The 27,094-nt window shown below is 30.2% G+C and overlaps 3 protein-coding genes across 13 annotated transcripts; 2 read left to right on the forward strand and 1 right to left on the reverse strand.

Moving 5' to 3' along the window:
* Window positions 1-844: 844 nt before the first annotated feature.
* LOC114121904 (serine proteinase stubble-like) lies at window positions 845-15,160 on the forward strand. 8 transcript variants are annotated; one of them, XM_027984403.2, is made up of 11 exons: window positions 845-1,379; window positions 6,697-6,744; window positions 6,961-7,230; window positions 7,358-7,579; window positions 8,405-8,588; window positions 10,609-11,248; window positions 12,412-12,602; window positions 13,174-13,295; window positions 13,369-13,536; window positions 13,875-14,031; window positions 14,720-15,160. In XM_027984403.2, exons 3-11 carry the CDS (start codon window positions 7,228-7,230, stop codon window positions 14,902-14,904), a joined length of 1,872 nt encoding a protein of 623 aa, XP_027840204.1. In that variant the 5' UTR covers window positions 845-1,379; window positions 6,697-6,744; window positions 6,961-7,227; the 3' UTR covers window positions 14,905-15,160. The 8 variants fall into 8 exon arrangements, with proteins under 8 accessions (XP_027840204.1, XP_027840210.1, XP_027840211.1 ...); XM_027984409.2 differs by having other exon boundaries at window positions 7,358-7,576; XM_027984410.2 differs by having other exon boundaries at window positions 7,361-7,579.
* On the reverse strand, window positions 15,161-23,796 carry LOC114121903 (uncharacterized). 4 transcript variants are annotated; one of them, XM_027984402.2, is made up of 3 exons: window positions 23,578-23,796; window positions 22,581-22,633; window positions 15,161-15,747 (listed from the first exon to the last, which is right to left on the reverse strand). In XM_027984402.2, exons 1-3 carry the CDS (start codon window positions 23,624-23,626, stop codon window positions 15,337-15,339), a joined length of 513 nt encoding a protein of 170 aa, XP_027840203.1. In that variant the 5' UTR covers window positions 23,627-23,796; the 3' UTR covers window positions 15,161-15,336. The 4 variants fall into 4 exon arrangements, with proteins under 4 accessions (XP_027840203.1, XP_027840202.1, XP_027840201.1 ...); XM_027984401.2 differs by lacking the exon at window positions 23,578-23,796 and adding an exon at window positions 22,804-23,141; XM_027984400.2 differs by lacking the exon at window positions 15,161-15,747 and adding an exon at window positions 17,889-18,849.
* A 248-nt stretch (window positions 23,797-24,044) lies between these two features.
* On the forward strand, window positions 24,045-26,799 carry LOC114121902 (uncharacterized). The gene is made up of 2 exons (XM_027984398.2): window positions 24,045-24,236; window positions 25,074-26,799. Exons 1-2 carry the CDS (start codon window positions 24,176-24,178, stop codon window positions 26,378-26,380), a joined length of 1,368 nt encoding a protein of 455 aa, XP_027840199.2. The 5' UTR covers window positions 24,045-24,175; the 3' UTR covers window positions 26,381-26,799.
* The last annotated feature ends 295 nt before the right edge of the window (window positions 26,800-27,094 follow it).

Here is a 27,094-nt window from a genome sequence, read left to right on the forward strand (position 1 = left end):
AGCAGCCATAAGGTGATTTCTGTTGGAAGTAAACACTTATTTTTTTTAATTGACGTTTCTAGAAATATATATTGTTTTTTACATAATTTGAATGTATAATAAAACATATATTTTTAAAATAAAATATTTTTTTTATTATTTTTTAAATCAAATGTTAAATCAGTAATAGGTATCTACTGCTTATCCTAATGCCTATTGGCTATTTATTGACGAATGGAATAGTAGTGAATTAACATTTTAAGGAGTACCTATTCCTGATAATTTCACTCGGCTTATTTAAATTTAAGTTACTTATAACTAATTAATTCGTTGCTATAAATAATAATTATTCGTTGTGTATGAAATTAAAAATTCATTCTTCAATTATTTTGAGGTATTCAGAAAAATAAAAAAACTTAAAAATATGTAAAAAGCATATTATATTATAATACTTAAAAAATATCTATTGTTTCGTTGCTTTACATGTTCAATTTGAAGAAACAAATTTAAAATATTCCTAAAAATGTTAGAACTTTTCAAGTAAATTATTGTTTACCTACTAATAAAAGATTCATCTTGCGTACGTATTAAGTATAGCGTTAAATCATCATGATGTATGACGTCTGCGTATAGTTTATTTTACTAAAACTTAATTTATTTTTTTTAGCGATCCGCGTCGTGAAATAACCATAGGTACAACAGTCGTTGGACATTTCGGTGGGGAAAACTAGTTTTCGGTCTCGATGCGATTCCCTTCCTCTTTAATACACTGTGATGACCGCCTCGTCGCTCCCGTCCACGGGCAATTGCGTTTCCGGAATTATAATAATATAATAACGACATTGCTCTGATACATCGTCACTTACGTGTTTATGATAATTATTAACATAATCAACGCCGTCATAATGTTATTATTATTGTTGTTGCTTTGTTGTGTGTGTATACCTATTACCTACCTATCTAAGCACGCGGCCGAACACGAGCGCGCGCACTCGCCATCGTTCGGGTAAGAAACGGACGCCGAGAGGCGAGAAGCAGTCACAACCGGACCATCGCAGTTGGCGTATCTAGTCTAGCTACCGTTTTCCGGACCGATATATTATAAAAACAATATTATTCTAATCCCGGTATACCTATAAGTATAGCTTAAACGTGTGCATCGCTGTTCGGTTAAAATATATATATATATATCTATCGATATTATCAAACATACAGTTTTCCATTTTATTCTCATTCGTTCGATGCGATTTAACGACGTAGTAAAACCCTATTGTGTGTAGTGTTGTTTAAGTGCAGTTTTTCATTTTAAATATTATTATTATTATTATTGTTATTGTTTTATTTAAACCGTTCCGACGACGCCGTTGAAAACTGCTCGCGATCCGTCACCGAAGCGATTGGTATGAGCTTAGCGCGTATATATTATACCTATTATAATATTACCTATGCATTATTTTTATATATTATTGATATTTTCTTGCTAAAGTCTGTAGGTATAGTACATAGGTACCTATATTTTAAGGGTGGAAAAGATCGATTCTTTTAAACGTCTTTCGACTTTCCGCCATCTCGTTGAATCTATAATAGTAATCGTACATCAGTCCCTATTCAGGTGGAAGTTATAAGGTTGATTATAATTTGTACCTACCTAATTGTAACGATGTTTAATTTCAAGGGATCCACATTGAAGATCAGTGTTATTGATAATAAATGTATCAGGTTTATGTATCTAGTTCGACCGAAAGAAAATTTCGTTTACCTACCCGTTAACCTGCTTGCAAAACTGACGGTTTATTTAATTAATTATATGTATGCGAATTCGTAAATTATGGGTAAACGTAAATGTGTGTCAATTTTACCGGGTTTAATGTTTTCACCGTTCAATTTTTAACAATTTATTTCAAGTTTACTATAATATTTACAATATATCGTAACAATAGTATGTTAATATAAAACGTAAAGTTTTAATTAGGTTCTAATACTATTACACTAATGTCATGTTATGTATACCTTATAGATTCCTTATCATACTGATACCTTATCGATTATTTTTATTATTTTTATTTATTTTAGTTCTCCGAGAGTGTCATTGTGCCTACAATACTGAACGTTAGGTATACAATTGACTGAATTTACTGATTTACTGTAAATTAGCCGCAAAAAAATATAAGTACATTTTACATTTCTACATAGGTAGTTAGTGCCGTTATTGCTCACCGGATTACGAATTATTGTATAAAATAATATGTTTTTACCTATATCATATATTATATCTGACCCTCTACTCACATAATTTCATAAAATATTGTCGTTGCCGATATTTATATAAATAATATCATTATGCAAGTAAACCGATAAAACTGATTGGCATTCCATTGCATGTGTGAAATTACATAGTGTATAATTATTGCAATATCTGCAGTCTGAAGACATAATTATTAATGTCAATGTGTTTTGTAGTTATAGCCATTATTGTACATATTTTCGAACTATCCTCAAACTTGCCTTAATTCAAACTTATATTCTTATATTAATAATATTATGTATTTATGTATATCTAAGTGACGCGTGTTGCATCTAGAGTAAGATTAATGCAATAATTATAATATTAATTTAAGTACGAATATACAGAGAATTCTGTGTAATATTTACAAATGTAATTTCGATAGTATACAAAACATACAAAGTATTATCAAGAAAATAAAAATTATAATAATAATACTTTAACAGCAATTTATAGTTGATTGAACTTGAGCGTCTCGTAATTTAATTTTTATATTAGTCTATAAGATCAAAACTCCCAGATACATTAGTAAATGTTATGCAAAACATGACGTAGGTATCTACTTTATTATTATAGTAAGTACCTCATTTTTTATCTTATGATGAAATAAAATAATGGATAAATATATTTATTGTAATAACTTAAAACTTTCAGTGATGACGTTCGTTTGAAAACAATAAGCTTTGATTTTGTCTATTTAAAGATGCTATAAAAATGAATTTATTATTCGGTAAACAATGATTCTATTAAAACGTAACTTATATAGCATTTTAAATGATTCTAAATGATTTGGCTTAATTTTTTTTTTTTTTTTTGTTTAATTCAAATACACGTTTTTTTTCGTATCCTATAAACTATAGTGATCACATTTGTCAGGAACTCATTATAACATGCACATTTAAGTACGCAATAATAGGTACGTATTATTGTATATTTAGATTGGAGATAAAAATATGTAGATATTTTTTATATTATAATATTATAGATAATTATATGTCATTCATAAATAGTAGGTAGGTAAACCGAAACAGCGTATAAATGTATAGGCGAGCATCCCCTTCCCCCGGATGACTATACTATATTTTATATTATGTATTATGTACCTACATCTGTGATTCACGTAAATATCATTATGGTGTACTGATGTGGGCCACTTAATTTAGTTCTCTAACTATACTTTATATGATGAGTTCATATCAAAATATTGTATATTAAAAATTGTTTATGGGTTATTATAAAAAGCATAGATCGACTGTACTAATATCGTATAACAATATTTATTATATTGTACATTTTTTTATGACCCCTCCCCCAATTTTTGACATACCTACGTGTGTAATATATTACTAAAATAGATGTTATTATCTTGGTATTATTATGTTATTGTTACTTTTTCGGTGGCCTTAATTTTTATTTTCATTCAAAATACATGATATGACAATAAATTCTCGTGTTGTACTATAATATGACTCTATGTAATGATTTTAAGGTACCAAAAATCATGGCTTCTGATTCTCTTAATCATACTTCACTAATTCTACATAATATGGACCTTAGTGTCAATACAAAATAGTATACAGTATTAAACAATTGTTTTGGTAATCTCATATAGGATAACTCTATACAATTTTAACCTTTTTATCAGATTAAAATATTATTGTTAGGGTATATAAACATGACTGTAAATAATAGCCGAGAACTGAGGGAGTGTTATTAGAGCCATACCAATATATTAATATTATAACTACCTTATTGCATACTAAATATTTGAAAATTACTTTTGGTTCCACTAATATTACTTAGGTACTTACTAAATACTAATTTTTACTTCTTACTCTTGACGGCTGTAATACTATATACTTATAACGGCTATACCTAGTGTTTACATTTACGTATAATATTATCATATTATGACTAATAGGAATTTCTACTTAGAAAACTGCAACATTTTCATTTTTATCAAATTTAAGGAAACGTTATATAATTGATCCTGTGCGCGTATATAATAATAGTTACGTACAGTGTATTAATTAGAAAATTATTATTTTAATTAGGTGCTTATATTTCAATATAAAATAGATTCATGTACCTAAAAATATAATATACATATATATATAAATAAATGTATTATAATATATACAATATATAAATCTATCAAATCAATATTTATTGAAATTATCAATCATAAAGTATTTTAAATATAACTGATCTTTACACTATCAGTGAATAGAGCTTTGTTTTATACGACTGTATACAATCACACGTCCAGTGTATAATAACAAAGTCGTAGTACGTTTATAATATTTAATTGGAATTTAAACTACTCAATATTATTATGTAATAATTAATGATTAGGTACTGAGGTACAATCTATTGTAATATCTATTAGAATGATAACCGTGAAATATATTCTAACAGAAAAAAATCCACACATAGGTGCGCAATTCATTTGTAATTGTATTCAAGAGTCAATCAAACATGTTTATTAGAGTAAAGTAGCTAAGTACCTAGCTTATAAGTATAACTTACATGTGATACCTATACAACTTAATATAAGTCATGAAACATAATATTTTAAATTTCCATATAAATAATTCGTGCAGCTACGAAGATTGGGTAATGTAAGAATACCGCACTTTAACCCGATTAATCATTATAATATTTGCATTTAGTGTTTGTTTGCAGAATAGCAAATAACTGTATTTCATGTACCAGTTAAAAGATAATAGATTATAATATGAAAATAAATATTACATTTATTTTTTAAATTTTTTATAATCGCCATGTAAAAAACAATATAACAATAACAATAATTCTTCAAGAGTATTGATAATTTTAGTAAATATCAATATTTTATTAATTTGTATTGAGATGCAACATTTGAAGAGGTTATTAAGTTTTTTTTTTTATAAATTTATTATTTCTATGGTAAAACCAGCGGGCAGGTATACATAGTATACCTATACAGTATACATATATAATATATTATAAATAAATGACACTAACTTTAAATAACATTTACATATTATGCGATACTGTTATGTATGGGTATTTTTACTACCACACAGAACCTAAATTGTTTATACCACTATGGTTCTTACTATTATCGGATGGTGGATTAAATAGTGAAATAATTTTTAATAAAAACAAATAAATAAATAAAAAAATGTTAATGATTGAATATAAATATATTTTACGCGATTTCGGGGAAAGCCACTTCCACGAATACAGCAATGATTTTAGAATCGGATAGTATGAAATCGATACATACTTAATATGCACATAATTTATAATCGCATTAATTAAGCAGGGCTTGCTCTATGTTTCATTATTATTATTATTAAACATTCATAATAATATTATATTCAATGGTGGTGATAAGTAATATCTAAATTAGACGTGTACTACACACTTCATACGAATATACGACACACACATTATAATATAACATATTATGATATTCGATGATGTCCATGTATCTTTGATTGTATACATATGGTAGCTATATAAATGATAATTCGAAGGTAAACAACGTAATGTTATTTAATCATCTTTCTGTTTTAAATTGAAATTACGATATACTCCTAATAAAATATAATTGTACTATAATATGTACCTACTAGATGACAGACGTTCAAATAATATAGACAATTATTATTGAGCGTTAGGCATAATCATTGTATGACTATATTATATTTTTCTAGTTTCTCTAATTAGATTATCTACATTTTGAATACCGATTTATTTATTTTGTGAAGTTTAATATTCAAATAATAATCAAAACCAGTCCTTCTCAATTTATCATCAATAATCAGATGGTAATTTCCTTCAAACGGTCTCATATTGAACCCCCAAAAAGTTTATTTTAAAATGACAATTTAAAGTTAAAAAAAAAACACAAAATATTATGAAATAACTTGTTTTTAAAAACTATATACATCGAGTATTGTCGGTAAAAAAAAAGTTATTCATAAAAAAAATCTAAACTGAGCGGTAATACTACTAACATTTTACATTTTTCAGAAGTTATGTAATAATTAATACCCAATGTTCAGGATGAATTTAAATTTTAATATTATAATTTATAACTCTTCAAAGTTTTCATGGAACATTATGTTTTTCTATAAGTTTTAAAAGGTATCATTAGGTTTATATTCAGCATTATATAATTTTTACTTTAATTGGGTGCGTTTGAATTGATTAACACCGAAAAATATAATTTATTTTATATTTATTATTTATAACTATTATAGGTTACCTAGTTTAATTATTATTGTGATATTTATGTAAAATCTGTTGTTTAACCACTAGGTACACGTCAAAGTAGAAATAATAATACACTAGCAGATATAAATATAAGCAGTCGTCCTTCAGACTTCTACGTTCCAACATACATTATATTTTAATATTTATAAGAGTTTATTTTATTTTAGATTTTAATCGGAGCGAGAAAGAAATCGCAGGGGTTCGCAGCGATGTAGGTATTTTATTTTTATTTTATAAAATTAAATGTTATTTGTGCAGAATCTCCGATTTAAATCTTAATAATGCACTTAAAAATATATATATATATATATATATAATATTATATAGTACCAACTTACCTACATGTACAAAATTGTTGAGAAATTTTTCTAAGATTTAAACGAGCACGATAGTCTTTTATATATTGTCAAATCTAACAATGGTATTTTTAGATAGATCGAAAACATACGGTGGTCGTTAAAGACTTGATCTGGGACTGGAATCCGAGTGAGATGTTTATGCATAAAATCTGCGCCACGACGACGACAACGACGACGACAACGACGACGAAAACTACGAAAGTTCAAAAACGTAGTTCGGTGCCGATTTGACAGCAATAATATTATCATAATATTATTATAAAAATTCACTGGTTTGGGAGAAGAGATTGAATACTAAAAATCAAAAAATACATAAAATAACACTTCTAGCCTAAAGAAATGGTACGTCAAGTAATAAACAAAAATTAAATAGCAGCAATTATAAAATATTTTTAACGTAATTTTTACACTTCTTCATTAATGTTGGTAATTCATTTTTGTTATTTCGTTATAATTCTCTTGTTTATAGCAGCCATTACCGATTTGTGGATTATTGTTGTTTGCTTGTATGCTGTTGGCGAGTTTGTCTTCAGCTGCTCATCCGCCGTCACCTTGCCCGGATACATTTGTTTATGAAGGATCGGAACCAGAGAACAACAGGTGGTATGGTGAGATATCACTGCGAACTGACGAGAGCTTAGTCGGCATCCGACTGGACGTTGAATTGGACCGACCAGCAGATTTAATGGTAGTAAGTTTTATATGTTATATAATTATCTATATTTTATAGATATAACATAAGTTAGATTATAGAGATAATGTGTCGTTGGATTTTTGATTTCGGCGTCAATATAGCCAACATCTATTTGCTTTTCGAGGGAACCAAATAATACAAATCGTTGAAGTTTAGTTTGCTATAAAATATTATTGTTAATTTATGTGATTTATTGATGTTACATAATTATATTATATTATTATTAGGAATTTTATGATAGAGTTAATAATTTGCATTAAGTGTCCCTACAAGGCTATACACAAACTATAATAGAGACTTAAAGTGAACAAATAATTTTGCAGAAGTTACGCTACAATGTAATATTATTTGAAGTAACAATTTTTAAGTAGGTACCTAAACCAATAAAAGTATAGCTTTAAAATGTCAGAAGAAGAAAAAGATAAATACACCAAAAATACTTGAAAAATGTGTAAACATTTAAAAAAAATATGTATTTTAGCTATGAACTTGTATTAAATCCCGGTAAGTTAATAATTCCTTGTTCATGTACACTGTACAGTGTACAATTTACATAAGAAATACAAATATTATATAACGATTCAAACAAAATGTCGCGTTATTAAATTTAGTATTCTCAAATACTCGCTTCGCGTTTGTTTAGGATTTAAATTGTTATAAGGTTGAGTCACAAATTTATTTTGTAATACTGATAAGTGTAGAGGTGTTTAACTTTATAATTTATAATAACAAGCAGACATGCAATTAAGAACTGTCAAATATCTAAGTATTATCATTAGTGTAATGATATAACATAACAATTATTATATTTGTATATTTCAGTCATGGATGGGAGAGATTACAACAAACGACAATATGAAATTTACTGTGTTGAACTTAAATCAAAAACTGAAGCCCGGACCCCCAGTGCTGTCTAGGATCATGGTCAAGTTCAACCGGTCGACGGGAAGTCCAAAATTGCGGTTCATTCGACTTAACGGTCGTAAGATCTGCCCCGAAGATTTGAGTGAGTTATCTTTTATACTATAAACCTATTTATGTAATATGTATTTTATATACATGATACATAATATATTATATAATTATGAACAATGAATAGTGTTATTATTTTGGTCTGTAAACTATCGTTACCCCGATATTACAATTAATATGATCATGTTATTGTATCAAGTTCCTTTAAAATAAAACTATAGATTAATGTAAAAACAATTTTTTTTGCTTCTTGGAAATTATACTATTTCTATTTTACAGTTTAAATGTTGACGAAAGTTGTATATTTCATCCCAATGTTGTTATTTTAAATTTTTATTTGAACGCGAGACCTTGGACATTTCAAAATTTTATTTAAGAAGTAGTAATTTTATGATTACGTGAAGACGTGATAATATGTATATATTTTAAGAATCAATCGACATAAATGTTTAATGTATATCAACAAATAAATTTCCTCTTCTATCGTGGTCTATTGTCCGCGAAATTGTACATGACGTATAAAGTACGTAATATGAAACAAAACTGTCTAATGTCTATACAGATAAATTCCACACATTTGTTTTAGATACTTTCAGCAATTATTATTGTATTATAATATTAGTTTAAAATGTATTACATATTACATATTATTAATTATTCCATTTATTACTAATCATTTATACCGACTAAATCCGATAGGCATTTCAAAGATGAATGTTATAGTGTAATGAATGGTTACAGTACCTATACGATAAATGTACAATTTTAAATATGTTTTAAGTATTGTACCTAACGTTTAATTTTCGTTGATAATAATTATTCTATATATAAAAAAAAATACTAAGTATAATCATGAACTATGATGATAAGTCAAATTATGGTAAGGTTAATAATAACAGTAATGATTTTGTATGAATATTATATAAAAAAAAACTAAGTTAAGACCATATAAGAAATACTAGATGAAACAAAGTGACATGACAAATCGTATTAAATTAAAATTGAATTATAAATCCAAACACATTTTCTTATAATAATAATATTATTATTGTTATTATTACCTAACCAATTAATCAAGGATGGAGGATTGCGTCGTGATAATGTGCCGTCAGCGGTAAAGGCCGGTCTTTTCCCCCAGTACCACCGTACTGCGAGGATCGATAATCATAATTTTTTTTTTGTGACAACCAAAAAATCTACGCGTCGTCTATCACTCGTCAATACTACGAATATTTGTGTGTTATAGTGTCGTTAATCGTTCTTTGTTATTATACCATTGTTCATTCAGAACTTAAATATAAACATTAATAAAACACGCCATTATTCACATTCACACCACCCGATGGACTATTACGGTGGTTAGGTAGACTACAAGCTACATAGGTACATCACCAAATAAGCGCCAAGTGTTTAAATACCTACGACTGTGGTCGAAAAAGCATTGGATAATAAACGATTAAAAAATTTACATTTATCGAATTTCTAAACAATCTATGTTTGATTCAATACTATAAAATAATATTTGTTTTTGTCAACTAACGGTGTACTTTGTCACACATTTTTAAAAGTTTTTAGAATATAAATTAGGTATATAATAATATACAACTATCTGTTGAGTTTGATTAAACACCTACTTTTTTAGATGTGTTAAGCTTTCATGTAATATAGTATTTAGAATTTAAAATTTTTTTTAGATGTTATCTTATGATTAGAAATCGCTAGGTATTTAGTATTCATTAGATATGTGAAGTGTTGTCATTAGGTGGCTTCTTCCTCAAGTTTATGATATACTTTAGCTAGGTATACTATATAATTCTTTGCTATATAACCTACTTATATTTTTGTTTATGCATGGTTTTAGATTTCAGCGTTTGTGATACTTTATTATGTTTATTATTCTGTATTTGACCGAAAAACGTTTTTGTCAATTAACCGTTTTTATGTGGTAGGAAGGTAGGAGAGAAGGAAATCAAAAGTTTGTGTGTTTTTTTTTATTAAACTATGATCTTTATTGTGTATTGTAAGTTATTCACAACCTCTACTGGCTGTTTTAGATTACAGTTCCGGATATGGGGAGGAATCCCGGCCCTCGCAAAGGCCACCGCAGAGTACCAGGAGACCGGATCCCGAGTTCGGTGCCGATCCGGATGAATATCCAGCAAACAGCGGTAGCACTAACCATCACGACAAGAATACATATCCGGTAAACGGTGTTACTAATAACCACCGTGACAAAGATAACCCAGTCAGACCAGGATCGGACTATTCACCGCAAGATAATCGTCCGACGACTACCGAAGGATTGTACACCACCCGTAAACCAAGCAGGGGCACGACATCGACAACCACGACGCCTCCCCGAAATCCCTATGAACAGGGCAACATCAACGGTAATGGTAACGGCAATGGCAACAGACCGAACACAGTAACATTGCAGGCCAGTAGTACTGATACGAACAGTGACATAAACGGTGTCATAAACGAGCTACTGCAGAACCAAAACAGTAGAAACAAAACTGTCATCATAACCGTCATCGATGAAAATCACAATAACCGACCTAATGGTGGTACGGATGGTGGCAGTGCGACTAGGCCGAATGTTTCAAACAACAGACCGTCCAGTCAGCAAACCAGCCAAAAGCCTAACAGCAACCAACAGATCAACAACGGTGGAACCAGTGGATCTTATACAGGGTTAGTTACGAAATCGCGGTTAAGGCATCGGTCGTGGTAGCATAAAACGCCTCGTATGTGATCCTCTTGAGGAGAACAAGTAGTCGTGGATTTAGAAAACTAAAAATTAGTGGGGCTAAATATTTTTCATAAATAATATATTTATAATTTTACATGATGGATAAGATTTGATATCGTTAACAATTTTATTTATGAAATTTTAGACATATGAAATATATATGTATAATATTACAATTTAAAATGACCAGGGGAGAGGGGTAAATTAGTTTAAGTTTCTCTTAAATTTCCAACAAGGAAAATATGACTCGAGCACGATGTATTGCATTACTTACAATGCACGGTGTTTTGATGTAGGTCTGATAGTTTGTCCAATATTAAAAATTTAGATGACAGCTTTTTTTTTTTTTGAAGCCCTCAGCATCGATAAAATACAATCATATTTTGATCTTTATTTTTCAACAAAATAATTATAATACCTATATTGTGTTCTTCGTATCAATAATACTTGAGTAATTCAATAAAAAATTCAAAAATCTTTAAACTCGATAATCGTTGTACAGTTTATTAGAGATCATAAGTCGACCAACCCCCATTTTTCAAACGTTGATTCAAGTTTTTCCATTAAATTTGATTTAAAATAATTGTCTTACTATTTATGCATTTATAAAATTATAAACATTGTTTATACGAAAATAATTCAAAGAATGGTATCATCCATCTCAAGTATAACTGTTATTGAATTAAAAAATATCTAACTTGACTGATATTTTTATACTACAGTCACACACACTAGGTAATGATAAGTTTCTACACAAAAATGTATATGCACTTACATTAAATACCTATCCCTTAAAAATGGTTGCTATCAAATCCATATAATATTTAAATTATTATCGGGAGAATGCAAGATGAGTCCGAATGGTAAATTCAGAGTAGTCATTTTTTATAATATTTTATCTTAAATAATTTATTATAATTTAAGATTAAATTAAAGATTTTATTACGTAAATTATATTTTAATCAGTTGATGATTTTACAGCTAGTTTTGAGTAGTTTATATTTTTTTCAAATTTATGGAGACTACTAGTAATACCTATACTAGTTTTTCGAAAAATAATTATTTTAAAAAAGTTTTGTATAAAGTTTACAATTTTTATTCGCAGTTCCGTAAACTCGCTCTCGTCTAGTGGCCCATCGTGCGGCGAAGTCAAGATGGCCGTGCCGCTGGTAACTGCTGGGCAGTCCACGTACAGAGGACAATGGCCCTGGCATGTGGCACTCTATCTGATCGAAGGTATAAACTTGAGCTACCATTGCGGCGGGTCGCTCGTCTCCAAAAACAAAGTCATTACGGGTAAGTTGTATATTTTGAAGCGGTTTCCTCCGATACAATTGTTATGACATGGATATATGTAACACCTTCCCCCCTAACAAATTGTGTGCCAATCCGTAATTGCATATATTTTTAATGGCAAATTTTTTTTTTACCTATATTTATCCTTTAAAATGTAATAAAACATTTTTACAAGTTTAATATCGAATAAAATAATTATAGAGATATCAAATTATTTGTAAATGCTGCAGCATTTATGTTATTATAGCCATGAAAATATAATTACCATAGTATGATTGGCAACTGTTTGTGTTTGTATTCGCGGAACCTATATAATATAGATCTATTTGTAACATAGGTACATAATATTATAGCAATTATTATACTATAGAAAGAAATTATTTTAAATATTGGTATTGGATTTTTTCATTTCGCTTGTTATAATGTATATTACATTAGGTATATAACATCCATATATATATATATTTAAAATTCTAATACTCAAAATTTTCGAATCTAATTTAAAATTTTTTGGACTCAATAATTCTTAATCGATAATACAATATTATTAAGTAGTATTTTCATTTTTTAGCCGCTCATTGTGTGACACAGAAACTGAACGACGCAGTCCTAAATTCAACTAAAATAGTCGTCTATCTAGGAAAATACCATCAACTCCAGTACAGCGACGAGCTGGGCGTTCAAATTAAACAGGTGATACGAACGGAAATGTGACTCTTGTCTTAACACCATTAACCATTTTTATCGTCTTTATTCTTCGCCGTAGGTCGTCCGGATAAAGGTGTACCCGTCTTACAACAGCAGCTCATACTACGGAGACATAGCTATGTTGACGCTGTCCTCGGACGCCGAACTCACAAGCTACGTGACTCCTGTATGCCTTTGGGAAGAGAGGTCTGACAGTTTGGATGACATCGTTGACAAAGACGGAACGGTTAGAATAATTTTTACTTTGCTTAATCTGTTCATTTACTATGAATTATAGTATAATAATGGTCTAATCGTATTACACTTATTAAATGTGTAATTATAAATTCCAACAAAATGGTACTAACGTTTGCTTTGTTGGACAAACGTACACTCCACCGATATTATTTTTTGACCGATCGTATTTTAAATTCTAAGTTAAAATTAAATTTGATAATCTAGGTGCCACATGCACATAAACCACTTTTTGATAATGTTGTGTTTCTCTTTTCGATTATACCTATTGCTATATTTGTCGATTTTTGGTTCTTTTTTTATTATTTTTTTTTATTTTATTTTCGATAGGTTGTTGGTTGGGGCTTCGATGAAAACAACACGCCAACCGAAGAACTGAAAATGGCCAAGATGCCGGTCGTATCTCAGGAAACGTGCCTCTGGAGCTATCCACAATTTTATTCAGAATTCACGTCCGACAGAACGTTTTGCGCCGGCTTCAGAAATGGTAATTGATTCGTTATACGTTTATTATATTATAAATAAAACGTAATAGTATTTTATTTCTTATACTTATTTTATACATTAATTGGTTATTGAGTCCCGTTATGAAAAATAATGACGGTTAGAAATCGATTTAAAATGCATATGCGATTTTTAACATTATGTTTATTTGACATATTTATCGTTATTTACCCCTCTAATCTCGATTGAGTGTCGTTTTAGTTTCCTTTTTTTTTGGGGGGGGGGGAGGTATAGACATTATATAAACATATATAGTTTATTTGTATATGACATACGTGTATTTACTTAAATATTTTGTTGTATGACAAAATCATTCTGATTTTAATGATCAATATATTATCATATAATATAAACATTAAACATCAGTAATGTATTATATTATTTTTTTATTTTATATTTTTATAACTTGTCAATTCCATAATACTACCCACTCCAAAATTTAATTTAATTTTTATTTCTCGTATCGATGATGTATAGAGAATTTTTATTTTTTGAGCCAAGCATACCTTAGAAACTACAATTTTATTATTTCACGCTGTTAGAACGAATATTGACAAACGTAAAAAAAATGTAATATACTTCGAAATATCTTGTATTAAAATTTTGTAATGTATAAAATACGATAGTATTTAATTAATTTTGTATAATAATAATAATATGATCCGATACAGGCACAAGTGTATGCAACGGAGACAGTGGCGGTGGCATGGTGTTCGTAAGGAACCATAGGTGGTACCTGAGAGGAATTGTATCCTTAACGGTGGCCAAAGACGGACTACGGGTATGCGACACCAAACATTACGTGGTGTTCACGGACGTGGCCAAGTACTCAGATTTTGTCAGGAAGAACTTATAATGATGGCGTCCATCGTCTGATAAATGATATAATATAATATTATAATATATATTATGCATCAATCGAACGCATACGATTTGCATATTATTCGCATAGTGTACCTATAATTAATATGCCTTTCGCCGATTTCTATTATACGGGTGGAATTTTGCATTTATATTGTGAACATTTTATATTCTTATTACGGTTAAAAAAATTGTTTTTGAGCATAAAAATTAGTAATGAGAATAATAATACAAAAAGAGAACAAAATCAATTTTACTTTTATTTTTTTATTCGTTATAATAATATGTTGTATCGACATATTGTTTGTCGAGTAGTAATAAATATTATAATAAGTAGATCGATATTTTTATTTAGTGTGATGATAATGCCCTGAGTGAATTTTTGTGTGATGTATATGAACGACCGTTGATGCTCGTGTTTCGCTGTTTAACTACCACCGGGTTTAGGTAGCATTTGACCCAACTGTTGTCCGGCAGAAAGCATTGATGCCATGTTGGCCATGTTCATGCCACGAAGGGGCATGACGATGGCGGAAAAACCTCCTAAAATCAGAGTCGGGCTCTGGCCGCCACCGTCTCCTTGTAGGGACGATGAAGGCAGAGCCCCAGCCCCGGGAATTCCGGTCGGCAAACCCCCAAACGGCAGTGTTGATCCCCCATAACCGGTGGTGGGCGAGGAAGTTGTCGTTTCACCGCCGCTTCCGGATACGATACCGGAAAGCGGACCTTTGGCCAACATTTCGTGTTCCGTGAAATGCAATCCGTCATCACCATCAACCAGTGGCGTTTCGATTTGATCAGTCGTCGGATTTGCCTTCCGGTTTTCCACCACGGTATCCTGAAAACAATAATTATACGTTGGCATTGCAAATAAGATGAAAATGGTACGAATTTAATGAAAAAAATCTCAAAATATAATAATTATAATAATCGTAAATATATTATAATGAAAAATATTATTACAATAATAATGATGAAACAAGGATAATTTTACTATATCTATTGTAATAATTGCATTATTATACTCTGTATAGGTGTGAACTTAACATACGACAAACTGTACAATACGATTATTCATGAAAATGTGCGTATATTGTTATTACGAATATTTTACATAATATAAGTAATAATTTAAGTGACATATGTTTTTAATATATTTTATCATTTGTATTGTGATCATCACGAAAATTATCAGACGTCAGTCGCTATTTTATCCTTGCGTTCGATACTAATCTTGTCGAATATCGAAGTGTCTTTATCCTGAAATCCGTTTTCTTGGCTCAGATTCTCGACCCCGTCTGTATAGTTATCGATCATAGCTTCCATTGCAGCGTCAATGTTGTGCAACCCTTGAATAAAATTTTCAAACGGGGTCTCTCGTTGGTCGACTTCATTTTCGTTTTCTTCTTCTTTTGTTAGTACTCTATTTTCGACTTCGACAGTTTTAGATTCCTATAATTTAGTAAAAATACATTACAATATAGGTATTCATCGATATATTGTTATTAAAGCACTACCTACACGTAATTTCATGAGACACTATGTATGAATTGTATAGCACAAACATCGTGATGACCGCAATAATACAGGCATATTGTGATATAAAAATATGCATTTAAATTAAAAAAAAAAAAATACTGATTGGTTTTATCGTTTTAAAGTTACAATAATTTTTGTAGCATAGGTGCATGCATTAAAGCATTAATCATATAGAATTATAGAATAATACATATAATAATTAAATTAGATTCAACGAACTTATAAAGGAATACGGGATAAAACTGATGTTTATCACTCGACACTCGGTATTCTACGGTAGATAATTATTAGTTTTCTATTTATTTCATTTTTTATTACAAATTATGTTGTTATTACTAATTACTTAAACTTTAATTTCAACGTTCTGGTTTGAACTGTTATTTGATAACGAACATTTTGAAGATTATTATTGTATTTACCCATTTTAATTAAGTTATTTAAGCATGTTTTAAAATATGAATGTCATATTCACTGTATTATAATTAAAATATATTATAGACAAGAAGTAACTTAATACAACTTACTGTGTAAATTAATTAAGTATAATATTATTTTAAGATTCTGAATAATGACGAGGGTATTAATTTTTCTATTTTTTTTTATCCCCGTATTCCCTTATTAGCTTAAGATTTATGATAATATTTATACATATTATGTTATGTTATATAATAGGTAATTTATTAGTATCGCAGTTAACTAAGTATGGTAATACTGTTATAGGAGTTATTTATTATGATAACCAAAAACCTCAGTTAATATTATTTGAATACATACATGATATCATTATTATGATAATGGTGATTGAGAACATAATATTATATTATACTATAATTGTAGGAACAAGAATTGTTTGAAACATTTAAAAGACTGAGGCTGTACTTAAGAATTACTTTAGCTGTATCGCTACTATAGATATTAAAGAAATTAAAATGCTTGTTAGACGTGTTTATTTATTTTCAGTCTGAAATTTATTGAAAACAATATTCGACGTATAGATACATTAATTAATTAAATTAAATTATTTATATTTATACATATCACTTACAACTATTATACTATTAATAAATATATAGGTGCGTAAAGATAATATTTTATCTGACGTGTCGAAATACGTATTCGATTTCATAAATTATCCTTGTACAAGTATTTAAATTGCTGAGGCACGATCAGGAATATAAAACTGTACGGTTTTTTACTATTACTTTAACTAATAACAATTGTTGTCGATAATTAAGTGCACAATGATAAAACGAAAAATGTGTTTAACTAGAAATATCAAATTCGTCGAACTCGTCGAACGCTTCTAAATTTTATGACTTATTATAAAAACTATTAAAACGCGTGTGCTCTACAGTCGACGGAACATATTAACTGTGTTTTGTGTACCGTATCATGTCAATTATAATTAAATTGGTGGGTTAGGTATTGCGAACGGGGTGAGTGTATACAACGTATTATGCCGTACAAGAAACGACGGAGACTTAAACGCATTATGAGTGTGAATCGAAACGAATTGCGCACTCGAATACAGTTGTAAGCAGTAAGCGTTAATATTATATAAACAAAAAATATTAAACATATACAATTCCGGTCAACATTTAGCGGGCACGTTGTGTATGTGTAGTACAATGGTCATAGAAAAAAACTGACCGATATAATAGGCATCAAATCATAACGTTTGCGATCGTCGACGACATAATAACATTATAATATTGTCGTGCAGCATAAAAATAGTGCGTATAAAAATTAATCGTTAACGAAACGTGTGGTTTCTCGTATTTTAGTGATGCGATAACAATGTGATGCCGACGACGACGACTAAATAGTAATACGGTTGACAACAGCGCTCAACACGCGGCTGCGCGAAAATAAAAAAGCGGTATATTAGAGATCCGCGACGGCGAATCCGGCCGGATCAGAACCGGACGTCCGCGAACATGTCGCGCAGCTTTAGCCGGGCGTTGTCGTAGTACTCGGACCGGAAGAACGCGTCGACCGCGCGCAGCGGGTCCCGGGCCTCGGGGGCTTCCGCCCCGGCCGACCGGAACCATCCGTTCATGCCCTCGCCGAACTGGATCAGCCCCTGCGACATCATGTCGCACGTGCCGTGTTGGAACTTGTCGGAACCGACGAACGTGCCCATATACGACCACGGGGGCGGCGCGTTGCCCATCATGCCGCCCATGGACGACATGCCCTGGCCGCCGGCCTTGCACACGGCCTGGTGGAACTCGTCCGACACCATGTAGTCGCCGACCATGTTGCGCGTGATCGGGCCGCCGTCGTCGTCGCGTCCGGCGCCGTTTCCGAATCGCTTGACCATCTGATCGGCGGCGGCCTTCCGCCAGATCCGTTCGAACGCTTCCGAGTCGAACAGCTCGGCCAGCGAACCGGGCAACACCTGCGGCCAATACACCACCAGTGTTGTTTTTTTTTTTTTTTTGTGCGCGTTTGTTTTGCGTTTGTGCGTTTTTCTGTGTGTGTGTGTGTGTGTGTGTGTGCACGCGCACGTGTTCTAAATAACAATTTTACTATTGTTTGTGTTTGAGCAGGGTGTTCACGGGACGAGCGTGTGTTGAAAAAACAGCAATGCGGTCTGCGTATACATTTGCCAGGTCGATTTGTTTCGATCTATCCGAGTCTAAGTGAAAATCGAAATCCTACACTACGTACGATATTATGTACCCGTTTGAGTGTGTCTGTTTCGAATTAGTTTTACGTTTTTTTGAAAATATAAAATTTTTATATAGTTTGATTTGATTTCCATTTTTTTTTTTTAAGTTTGTCACATTTTTGAAAGACGACATACATATATTATTTTTTAATTCTGTATTCTAGAGTTGAATATTGTTTAAAGACCATCTGCTTAGATATAATATAAAATTTGAATTTTGTAATTTAAAGTATATAGGTATGTTACGACGACTGTTACGGAAAAGTTGTAGGTACGTGTGCAGTGTGCACACACAAGGTTATATTATCCATTTTTCTCAAATGTGAATGCGTTTATAGGGTTATAAAATACCAATTTTCGACATATTGTCAACGTACATGACTCAGACATTATTTAAAAACATTTTTATAGATTTCGAGTTAAATTATATAAACTCTAAAATGTATCGGCCGTCAAATCGATCCTGTTTCATAAATAGTGGGGCCCAAGCGTAAAATTTTTCCGTAAGCTCTTGGAAGTGTAAATAATTGTTTTACCCGAATATATGAAATGTCGTATCAATATTATAATATATTTTCCAGATACTTATACATTTTATGCACAAAATCTATTCACAACAACTGAAATATATATATATATATGGGATAACTGGTTATTAGTATACTACGATTTTGCTAATTTGTTTTCATAAAGTAGTTATTGAAAATTGGCTAAGTGAATGCGTTTTGGAAGTTAGATACTATGTTAGACCCATTAACGTTTCCAAGATTTTGTGGAATCTCGGATTCCACGATCCGTGGAAAATAATAGCCTAACATCATATTAAATTCAAAATATATTTCACACGTAATTAATGTACGATCATAGAAATTTCAATTATAAATTCTTGCACACATACACACAACACACACGTCACACACACACACACGTCACACACACACACACACACAAATATACATATTTTTATTATATATTAAACACAATAGCAAGGGGGATTAGTATTACATTTTCATGTAGTCATTTTTATACATAAGACATAACTAGTTATTTAATTTTCTAATTTATTAATTGAGTTAACTAGCCATATCCATTATGATAATTTCAGATTTTTCCAGGTAATATGGAAAATAATACTTCCAAATTAATATCATGTTTAGGTTTTCCTTGGTGCTCAAAAAATTTAGAAAATCTTAACTTTTATATTATGTATCTTTTAATACCTAGATAAAACAATAACAGATAACACTGCTCTACATTTGTTATAAAAAATATTTAATAACCTCATTAATTATATCATATTATAGACTCAGTCTAATAACCGTTTTCCAGCTTATTAAACACCTTGTATATGAATATTTTTTATAATTGAATATTATATTATACCTACAATAAATGTATTTAAATCTAAATAATAACTATTTTTCTTTTAATCAAGCTATTAGGATTTTAAATAAAAAATAAATAAAAAATAAATATTCATTAATTTGATTATTTAGTTAACACAAATAAGTAATTACCTAAAATATTACAGATACACGGTAGTATAATACTTAATAATAATAAGCGGTAAAATAAAAGTTTCTTTTATCGCAAAATATAAATTTAAAAATTATAAACTTTCATATTCACTACGGGAGAGCCAATCGTAATTGAAAAAAAAAATATTTAACTGAGCAATTTGGTAGTTATCTAAATATTAATTTTGAGACTCTCGGAGTTAAGTATATTATTTGTTAGCTATTTAATTATAATTTAAAATTATTAACGTTCATTTAAATCAGTAAAATTTAATTAAGTAGTTGAAAATACAAATTCAAGTTAATACTTTTCTTCGACTTGCTTATATTTTGTACACTGTGGTCATTGTAGGTACATAATGACATCAAAATAACTTTATTGTCGCTTACTAGTCCAAACAATAAACAATAGCAAACCTGATACTTTGAGTATAATAACACTTTAATATAATAATACATCAGAACAAAATATAATCAAAAAATTAAACCGTAAATCGTTTTACTTGTATTTGTTAAAGACTTCGTTTGATTGTCATACCTTCATCCATATTAATTGCACACGATAAAATCAACTACTTTGATAAGTAAAATATTATGATACATGTACCTATGCCTGTATGCCTACTTGGGGGAGGCGTTCACCCAGAACTTTTTAAGTGCATAATCGGCTATTTTACTTGTTTGTCGTGTGCATCGTTCTGGAACGTTTCTTTTATGATTGAGTGATATACATTTATTAAAATACGAATTAGAATATATATTATTTTATAATCAACGAAAGCATCGCGATAACGATTTATACATTTAACAATATTGAAGAGTTAATCATTATTTATTTAAGTACATTTTTTTTTTAGGAAAGTTACGATGTATTTATATTAAAACGGTGGACATTAATAATTCTGGTCAATTTATTAACGTTGTATTTTAAAACATAATAATATTGAAGGATATCTATTTAATATATTATTGTTTGTTTTATTATACTGGAGTAAAAAATTAAAAATGTTGTTGCAAGTTGTATGGTATTCAAAAATTCATAATTTTTTTTTATTCACTATGGCACAAGTATATTATTGCGTATTACTATACAATTAATATATCATTTATAATAATAAGTTAGCGATATAAATATAAACATTGGCAAACAAACGCTGAAAACTATTTATAGTTACTATAGAATGATTGTCAGCATTCTAACGTAGCTTTTGCTGAATGAATCCTATACGTATTTTATTTAAATTCTATTAAGTTTGAAATAACGACTTAATAGCTTACGATAAACTTAGCATCTGATATTTGGACTACAACAAGCGATAAACTTTAATGGAAATTCGTATCGAGTGCATTTTTTTTACATTTATCTTTATATATTATTATGTTTTTTGCAGTACTACATTTATCTTTATTTTGTACATCAAATAAATAATTTAAATAATTTTTGCAGCTAATATTTTTTTGAAACGAACAACGTCAATAAGTTTTTTTCAAGCCATACTATAACGTTTTTTGATTATAGTCAAAATTATAAAAACACAATACAGTAATTTACTCTTGTTATAATCTTAAAGAGTATTTTCACGATATACTAAAACAATCAATTTCTTATTTTTAATTTTCAATCTTCTATTATTATTATGATAAAATTGTCATTTTATTTTATTCATCGATGTACTTAATGTACATATTAAAGAATTTTTTTTTTATAAATTTTTACAATTACATAAACAAAACTTGTTTCTATTTTCTTCCATTTTTACATGTAGACATATTTTAAAATATTTAAATATAGGTATTTATATTATTCGTATATAGTGATGCTCCCCCTCGGGTCTCCTTCAAATTGTTTTACTTAATAAAATATAATAAATAATAATTCTCAATAAATCTACTTATTAAAGTCACTGAAAAATACTTTAATATTGAGTATATTGTACTCACAGCAGTCAAATCGTCGCGTGTGATTGATGGAGCGGCATCTACATGGAAAGCATCTGAAAAAATAAAAAAATAATTATTTAAAAATATAAAGTTAAATATTATAATTATACGATTATTTACAGCGACGCAAAAATACGAATGTTTAATAAATGAGAACGAAATTTTCAACACTGTTAAAATTATATTATTATTATTATTATTATTAAGTGACGATGTATTTTACTTTTTTGCATATTATACAGTACTGTGTGCACGAATGTCATCACCAATATGGTTTTCGACATTTTTAGAGTATAATATTATAATCTTACACCGATTATTATTAAAAAAGATTTCGGCTTGGATTAAAATAAATGTACAAGTATTGATTTAAATTCAATATATTTAAACGTAAACGATACAAAACGTATCACTACAATGACTGGCTGTGAATGACTTTGTATAATGTGTTTCACGTCAAAGTTAAACTTTTGGTATTGTGTTTGAATAATTAAAATAAATAAAAAATAATAATATTAAAATTATCACTACGTAGGTAGTAATAGGAACACATCGGTGTATACTGACACGATTAGTCGGTCGATCCAGAAATGTGGTAGACAAACAACACGTGAAATTATACTTGAAGAAATTAATAAAATTAGTATATCCTTCGGTTTCCATGTGTTTAACCTCGAGGTACTAATCTAATAATATTGACCGCCAGTTTATTGAACATCTACATCACGATGTAGATAATAATAAAATAATATAGCAATTAAAACTCGTAAACGGACTATTAGTGTGTTATTTTTAATCGAAATTAAAATTCGTAAGGACGCTTTTAAATAACTTTATCAGCGAAATGTTGCGGGCGTGTATTGCTGCAGCAGTATAATATTATACCATTAATTACGGTCGTAAACATAATGTAGTATTATTATGATATGATGCACAGTTGCGATAATGCACCTGTAATTACGTAAGATATACATTCGCGGCGTTTGGTATGACTTACCCTTGACGAGGCACACCAATACGATCAGAGCGAAATTCTTGGGTGACATGATGACTGCGGTCAATCTGTTAGGTACAATACGACGACGACGAAGACAATAATAAAAATATTAATACAAAGTATATGTGGTCGGAACGAGTGGAGTGTAATGTACACCGTATACAGTGGCGAGTCGCAAACGCCCAGTCGCTTATAAATTGCTTTTCTGATAGTGGCGACACGGACGTTTCCGGTGATGGGCCGCGTTAATCGTTCTAATTTATTGCAACCGTTTCTCGCGCAGACGACCCTCACCGCAATCGGAATCGTGGCGTTCAAATGTAAATCCGTCCGGGGATCTTATCTGTTTTGCCAATTATTGTGTAGAACGTTAATGGTCCGTTTACTCCCCCAATCGCTATGCAAATTCTCTACGAACTACTAGTGGGAAACGGACATTGGCATTTGTTTTCTTTATAAATCCAAAACGACCGGTCATCCAAACATCAGTCGTATATGGGTCTGTGAGCCGAAATTATAGCAACCGCCTTTCGAATCACAGTGACTAATTTCGAGCAATACGATTTATTTATATTCAACCACCATCAAGACATACAACATGCACGTGAAAATTGCAGTCATCCTGTTCGCAGTGACGACGCTTTTCCAGCAATCTCACTGTAAGTACATTTAATCGCACAATTTTATTTAGCATGTGCCATTTGATTTTAAACTTAACGGTTTTGTTTATTTACATTAGTATGATAGTCAACTATTAGTATATTATTATGTTTAAGGTTGGCCAAATAGTAAAAATATATTAAATGATTTGATGAAATATGTAGTTTTTTTTTTAATTTTTCTATTAAGGTGATATTTTTATGTTTATCGAGTATTCTTGTCTAATGATTAAAGCTGCGTTATGAATGATTATAAATTATTAAAAATAGTTAAGTCATAATTTTTACTTCAAGACCTAAAATAAAAATATTATAAATGTACCTTCACTCAGTTATTTAAAATATACTTAATTTAACCAGATAAAAAATGTACTGGCCTTTATAATTTAAGAGAGGGTATATGCACGCAAATTCTTTATTTTTCCGTCTTTTCTACTTTGTCTACCCACTTAAAAAAAAAATTCATAATTCATAAATGATGATCCAACAAATAATAAAACATATACCTATTAGCTATTAAACTGAAAATTTACTATTAATGTAATAAATTAAGTTAGATTAACTTTAAATAATTAATTAATTTCAATTCAATCAATAAACTAAACATAAAATAATTATTATATTTCATTTTTATTCTATGAACAACGTAGAAAACTACATTCTTATCAAGTTTTATTTACATATTAAATAAATAATATAGTTTAATTTAGTTTATACTTACTGCACTGAATTCAATATAAAAATATATTTTATTATCTTTATGCGCTTAAGGATAATAAACATATGTATATGATGTAATATATTATCTCATTAAGTTTATAAATTAAATATTATTAGGTATACCAACGCACCGTTATGTTAGAGCAACAAGCAGAGAAGGACAGGATTGGACATCTAGAATCAAAGAATACTTAAACAAGATTCCAGGCTATGGATCACAGTCACCATCGTCCTCAACAAGTCAACCAGACTCGTCATCGTATCAGCAAGGTGCCAATGCAGGATCTGAATCGACGTCGGCAGGTGCTGCAGCTGGTTCTGCCGGAGCCGCATCTGAACCACAAGCTTCAATAGCCGCTAAAGAAGGAAGCACGTCTTCATCTGGGATCCCATCTTACACAGATTACATGCCGAGTCAATTAAGTCACTACCAGAACAGCTTCCCCAACCCGAGCCAATTTAGCCAATATCAGAATCAATTCCCCAACCCAAGTCAATTCACCTCATACTTTCCGGGTAGTTCCGGTGCTACAGCTGGTTCTGCCGGAGCCGCATCTGAACCACAAGCTTCAATAGCCGCTAAAGAAGGAAGCACGTCATCATCTGGAATCCCATCCTACACAGACTACATGCCGAGTCAATTAAGTCACTACCAGAACAGCTTTCCCAACCCGAGTCAATTTAGCCAATATCAGAATCAATTCCCCAACCCAAGTCAATTCACTTCATACTTCCCGGGTAGTTCCGGTGCTACAGCTGGTTCTACCGGAGCCGCATCTGAACCACAAGCTTCAATAGCCGCTAAAGAAGGAAGCACATCTTCATCCGGATTTCCATCCTACACAGATTACATGCCGAGTCAATTAAGTCACTACCAGAACAGCTTCCCCAACCCGAGCCAATTTAGCCAATATCAGAATCAATTCCCCAACCCAAGTCAATTCACCTCATACTTTCCGGGTAGTTCCGGTGCTACAGCTGGTTCTGCCGGAGCCGCATCTGAACCACAAGCTTCAATAGCCGCTAAAGAAGGAAGCACGTCATCATCTGGAATCCCATCCTACACAGACTACATGCCGAGTCAATTAAGTCACTACCAGAACAGCTTTCCCAACCCGAGTCAATTTAGCCAATATCAGAATCAATTCCCCAACCCAAGTCAATTCACTTCATACTTTCCGGGTAGTTCCGGTGCTACAGCTGGTTCTACCGGAGCCGCATCTGAACCACAAGCTTCAATAGCCGCTAAAGAAGGAAGCACATCTTCATCCGGATTTCCATCCTACACAGATTACATGCCGAGTCAATTAAGTCACTACCAGAACAGCTTTCCCAACCCGAGTCAGTTTAGTCAATACCAGAACCAAATTCCTCAATCGATGAATCCTGGTCAATATTTGAGTTCAAAGCCTACTGGTGCATAGAGAAAGTGATGGTGTAGGTTAAAGAAAATCAGCTGGCTTCAACTTATAGGTTTAAGGACATGTTTATTTTACCATAACATATGTACCGAGACGTATATAAATAGAATGTATGTAATTTTATCTTATTTTGTTTAAACAATTTAAAAATTTCTCAGTTCATATTTTTTTTTTTTACTGTATTTCGTTAAAAATTTTTTTGTCATATTGTAAATTCTGGAAATAAATCAAATTTTATAGTTAAAAAGTTGATATAATATTATATTAATAATTACTATAAATGTGTTTTACTCAAAATATATGTAATATTTATGTATTGGCTATTGCTGTTCCAAATAGGTTATAAGATGGTTATTTTAAGACATTGTAAAATGTATATTTTACACGTTTACTCGTAAATACAAAGTATATAATTACAATTACTACTTGTATAAAAAAACTGAAAATGTTTTCCTTTTACTAGATAATTCTTTATATATATAACACAATCTGTTGACATTAGGAACAATAAGAATTGAATAACTTTGGTGTTTGTTGTTATTATTATTATATGAACTAAGCTTTTGAAATTTGTTTAACTAATCGAAACTAAATATTTATTATTATTTAAATACCTATAAAAATAGCAAAATTTATAATAATATAAATATTTTGATACTAAATCAATAATTGATTTAAATAATTAATTATTATTAATTTATTATAATTAATTATTTA

This window comes from Aphis gossypii, chromosome 2 (genome assembly GCF_020184175.1).
Source record: "Aphis gossypii isolate Hap1 chromosome 2, ASM2018417v2, whole genome shotgun sequence".
NCBI lineage: Eukaryota > Metazoa > Arthropoda > Insecta > Hemiptera > Aphididae > Aphis > Aphis gossypii.